General features: G+C 46.7%; 1 protein-coding gene across 1 annotated transcript in view; it reads right to left on the reverse strand.

The window, feature by feature from the left end:
* Positions 1-3,266, reverse strand: part of T265_13264 (hypothetical protein) — a gene marked incomplete at both ends in the record, with an annotated part of 54,860 nt that overhangs the window by 14,057 nt on the left and 37,537 nt on the right. The window contains one exon of the mRNA XM_009168013.1: positions 27-75. Coding sequence (XP_009166277.1) covers positions 27-75 — 49 coding nt within the window. The remainder of the gene's footprint in view (positions 1-26; positions 76-3,266) is intronic.

Consider the following 3,266-nt stretch of genomic DNA (forward strand, 5'->3'; position numbering starts at 1 on the left):
CTCGTTAGCCAATCGCTGCTGATTGCCTTGAGATTCCTTTAGGCGATTGACCAACATTTCGTTTTCAGCTGCCAGCTGAGGGTGCAAAGGGGGATAAACATATATTAATCAAAAAGTTTGACCAGAGGGAGCCCGAAACCACCAAGGCACCGCGTGGACTTTGCCCGACAAAAGGGAGGTGAAAAATACCTGAAGTATATATGTATATTTATAATGGAAAACAGCAAAGAAGGTAGACGGCAAGCCAGCTGATTGATCAACTTTTGCCTACATGAGAAATCTCGCTACACATCGCCAATCACGCAGACGGTGTATCGGTGTGGAACGACGCCTAACCCGAGTGGTTCCTGAGCTCTCCTCTTAAGTTTAAAAGTACCGGGACTACTTCATAGGCAATGAATGTTTTTCCCACGCGAAGTCAGGCGCCACCAACCGGAGAACTCATAATCTGTTTACTTGGTCATCCAACCAAACACACGGTGAAATGGATAAAAAGGTTCGCAAAGGAGGCAGCCTGTCGGCGGATCTTTTGAAATTTCTGATGGGCAGGATGTGAAACAGTAGAGCAATACTACACGGCATACCGGAGGGGAGAGGAGTAGCATAGAATGCCCATCGATGGACTCGTTGAGATAAGGAAGGCGAAGAGGACATCGGAAGTGAACGGGAGTCAAGACTCTAAGTGAGGCATAGCAACCGTAAAAAAAGTTGCGTAACTCAAGACAGAAGAACAAAATCAGCTTGACACATCTGTGAATGCATTTGTTTTCGTGGGAATGAAAACAACATGACAAGTGAAGTGGGGTTCTGAAGTTCCACCGGAAAGGACGGCTGGTACTCTCATTCAAAGTTTTTAGACGACATATATGCTCCAACCTCTAACCTATGGGCAGAGTTCTTCGCACCAATATCCTCTAAGACGGTCTCGTTCGATTCTTAAAAACAGTAATTTTTGAAGAAATTTGGTCTAATCTTCGATACCTTTGTTGGACAAAATTTTGTTTACAAATGCGAACAAGGTCAATCAAAAGCTCAGTAATGACAAATCTCACATTCGGACAGTAGTGCTCCCGGAATTCTACGCAAGAACCGGCGCTAGGAGAGAGAGAGCACTTTGTTGGAACAAAAGGTGACCAGTAATCAGCATGCTCTCCAGAATGCCGACTTCACTAAGCACCTTAAACGGTCTTAGGTTGAAAGTACACCCATTTCGCTGAGAGACTCGCCTGGAACCATGCCGAAGCTCCCATTTATGAAGCGACATCTCGAATATCGCACCAAGTGAAACATGAGGCGGTGCAGCACATTTGGTCGCTTGGAGACATCAGAAGCGAGAGATTCAGCTGGGTTTCAGGTGAGTAAGCGCTATAGATAAAGCGTTCAGCTGTAGCACCCTTCCGGTGCCTAGCTGCCATGCCACCCGAAGGGAGCACGAGGGCTGGGATACTGCCAGGTTGCCCAAGCCTAGACAGGGGAAGTCGAGTGGCGAAGGTCGGATTCGAACCGCGGACCTTCAGGTTAGTAAATCCGCGCTCTAACCACTTCGGCCATCTCGCCCCCCAGGTGAGTAACCCGTCAAGACTAAATTGTTAAGCAAATGAGTGTATTTCGCTAATTTCGTGCAACTTGGGTTCAAGTAGAACATAAGTTGAGGGAAACTAGGGAATGGCGCCTACCTGATGAGCCTGAAGAAAGACGAAACCGGCCGTGAGTTGTCGAAGAGTTTTCAGCAACCTCGTGAGTAGTTTATTAGGTCTTATATTAGGTCGTTCGCATTGCTGATCATCCAATTGTGGTTGAATGGTACAGTGTTCGACTGCTAATGATTTTCAGCGAGGACAAAACAGTCGTACAGTTGTCTCAGCGTTTCAGCGTGGATTGACTTCAACAGCGGAATGATATCCCGGTTGAACCTTGCTCGTAAACTTTTTAGAGCTGCTTTAATAAAGTAGTTACCACCAGTCTTCAGATCAGAACACCGCTAGAGAGATTCAGCAGTAAGTGCGCAGAAGTCCAGTGGAGCGACCGTGACGAGGTAATTTTTGTTAGCTTGCATAGATCTCACGTCTAACCTATGAACTGAACAACTAAACAGTACTCATATCGATCGACATTCGTGCGAGCAAAGGTCACTATGGAAGCACATATATCCTGTCCAAGGTTTGCAGTATCGAAGTAATCTTTTACGACTACCTGACTGGATATTGATCTTTGGATCTGGGGTCAAGGTCAAACTCCGAGGGCAAGTCCAATCGAATTCCCTGTTAGCTGTGGTCTTTTCAAAGCAGTTCCCTTTTATGCTTTTCAAACAATTTTCGATTGTATCCATGCAGCCAGCAGTCAACTATTCTTGAAGGAAGATTCACTTATACAGTATGGGGAGGGAGCAATCATTACAAGCGAAAGACGGAAGAGCAGCAATGCCAGTTTAGTTTCACAAGAACAGAGTAAGGGACTCCGTTTTCTTCTACCGTGAAATCAGAACCCCCAGATCAGTCATCCTCAGTGTGGTTTTCTCCTGAGGACACTGTCTAAAGACAGGGGCTAGAATTCATCCCCTCCCCAGGGGGCTCCAATGTCTTATCAGAGTCGAGAAATGTGGTTCGTTCCACGGCTACCTTCTACGAGATTGGTATCGTTTCCGTAAGCTGTGTTAGCAATTGAGAATTCGCCACCAGCTGAGTGAACAAACAAGCGAGTCAGGTTGAGGAATGCAGACTGTATGCACTGCTGCGAATTGATGATCGACTCTGCCGCACGCATAGTTCCGAAATAGAGTTTGATTGTCGACTGGCAAGACATCATAGGCACTTGGCGAAATAGAGTTTGATTGTCGACTGGCAAGAGATCATAGGCACTTGGTGAGGAGAGTAGTCGCGCGTACCGAAGTTATGCCTTTTGCGAGGCGATCCCAGATAGAAAGTTTTTGAACAAGGACGAAAGAAAAGGTCTCGTCAGAGTGCCTACAGAACTTCCAAAAACTCAGGTATAATCGGAAAAAGATCACAGTGGTGAGGGAATGAGCAAGTACACGCGAGTGTGGGTTGACCTATACTATATCCAGTTTATACACAGCACGCGTCTGCGGGTACTTTTTAACGATGTTCACAGTGTGACAACAATTGTGCTGCTGCGCAATTGGTCGAAATGGGTTTTTCACCGGGTCCAGGTGGCTCAAGGGGTTAGAGCGCGAATTTACTGACCGGAAGGTGCGAGGTTCGAACCCGACCTCTGGCTCTCGACTTCCCCTGTCTAAGCTTCGGCGA

This window comes from Opisthorchis viverrini (assembly GCF_000715545.1).
Source record: "Opisthorchis viverrini unplaced genomic scaffold opera_v5_50, whole genome shotgun sequence".
Lineage (NCBI taxonomy): Eukaryota > Metazoa > Platyhelminthes > Trematoda > Opisthorchiida > Opisthorchiidae > Opisthorchis > Opisthorchis viverrini.